At 39.1% G+C, this 1,704-nt stretch overlaps 1 protein-coding gene across 1 annotated transcript in view; it reads left to right on the forward strand.

Annotated features, from left to right (window-relative positions):
- Positions 1-1,178, forward strand: part of LOC107098772 (chromosome unknown open reading frame, human C22orf15) — a 3,147-nt gene extending 1,969 nt beyond the window's left edge. Inside the window, exons 3-5 of the mRNA XM_015396614.1 lie at positions 164-286; positions 909-983; positions 1,066-1,178. Of these exons, the coding sequence (XP_015252100.1) occupies positions 164-286; positions 909-983; positions 1,066-1,178 (311 nt within the window). The remainder of the gene's footprint in view (positions 1-163; positions 287-908; positions 984-1,065) is intronic.
- Positions 1,179-1,704: the final 526 nt, after the last annotated feature.

Here is a 1,704-nt window from a genome sequence, read left to right on the forward strand (position 1 = left end):
GTAATAATACCCAAGAGGTCTATAGAAAATTTAACAAAAAAATTATAAAAATGAAGAGAAAAATCAACCTGAACCAGATTGAAATCTGAGCTGTTTTTTTCTTCTTTTACAAACGAGTAGCTTTTCTTTGTTTCACTACAGTAAAATAAACTTTCTCCTGCAGACTGTGTGGAGCTGATGGACAGCACCGGGAGGGTGATGAACCTGGAACCCATGCAGCACAGCATGGCCCAAGCCAGCAGCGTCCTGGCAGAGAGGCAATGCTACATCCTTCTGCGTGTCTGCCGTGAGTCTGTCTGCTCCATCCATCAGCCTGTCAGGTTGGGTGGAGGTTTTGAGGACCCAAATGCAGAGAGGAGTAGGCGCGGATGAGTCTGGATGGTTTAATGAAAGTCCAAAGAGGCAAAATCCAAAATACGAAAATACTGAAAACCAAATAAAACCAATAAATGTCAGGAAAAATACTTGAGGGAAGCAAGAGACTAGGAAGCAAAAAAAAACATCTACAACACACAAGAAACCAGCACTGAATGAAGGCTCTGGTGCTCTTTTAATCCCAACACCATGATTTTAAAGATTACTTTCACCTGTGTAGGCTACACAAGTTCTCCACAAAGATCCTCTATATAGAGATGCACAGCTCGCACACACAGGAACCCTGACACAGCCATTCTGAAAGGAACAAATTAATGCATTCTTAAAGCTAAATCAAGTTAACTATGGCTGGCCAAACAATTAGATTCCATTGGAGGTTCCCTAATGTAAATGAAAACACTAAGAAAATGAGGTTGCTCTTCAGGAATGAAACACTGTGCATGTTGCAGCCCAGATCTATGTCTTTGAACTCAGATGATGCAGAATGACACAGGCTGACGGTAATTGATGTTCTTGATTACATTTTCCCCCAGAAGAGAATGAGGAATCTGGAGGTTGTAAATATGTCTCTCTCCTGAATAACGCCAAGAGTCACCCTGAGTTAACAGGTAATAAAGACTGTCATAAGTGCGAGTGGCTCATTGGCGCCCTTTTCTGGTCAAATCATGGTATGACATTTAATTTTTGCAGGACTGATGAAGAGACTTTCAAATCCAAGCAAGGTGTCAGAAAGAAAGAACAAAAGAGGACGAACACAAAGAAGTAGAAAAACATGTAATACTGACAACAATAAGTATCCTTAAAAGTTTCTTTGCTTGATTAGGTTATATGAACCTATTATTCATTAGCTGGAACAGGTGATTTGCTAATCAATGGCTGAACTCCCCCTTATAACCTAAACTAAAATATTATACATAGAGATTTAATAATGAGTAGTTTGTTAGTAATGTAGGATACAATTTTAGGAGGTCATGCCCTCATAAACTAATTAAAACTTAAAACAAAAAACAAACTTACCATCACACAAAGTTTACTGACTCATCTCTATGTTCTCTCCTGACTGTCTTGCTTACTTTTCTCTCTCATTACTGTAAGAGACGTACAGTTATGTAGGTTAATCTAAAGATACATCCTATTGGGTTATGTGACTGATTGACTCCAAGTTGTGCAGAACTTTTTGGTGGAAGGAGGATGGCTTAGTCTTGCTTTTTGCAGACAAAAATCTGAAAAGCATGTGGTGTATTTACAAATGAACCAAGACCTTGCATTTCCATCTCTTGTTGCTGTTGTGCCATATGCCATTGGGAACCAGTATCCATGTTTCATCTC

Source organism: Cyprinodon variegatus, unplaced genomic scaffold (assembly GCF_000732505.1).
Source record: "Cyprinodon variegatus isolate N-32 unplaced genomic scaffold, C_variegatus-1.0 Scaffold809, whole genome shotgun sequence".
In the NCBI taxonomy this organism is placed as follows: domain Eukaryota; kingdom Metazoa; phylum Chordata; class Actinopteri; order Cyprinodontiformes; family Cyprinodontidae; genus Cyprinodon; species Cyprinodon variegatus.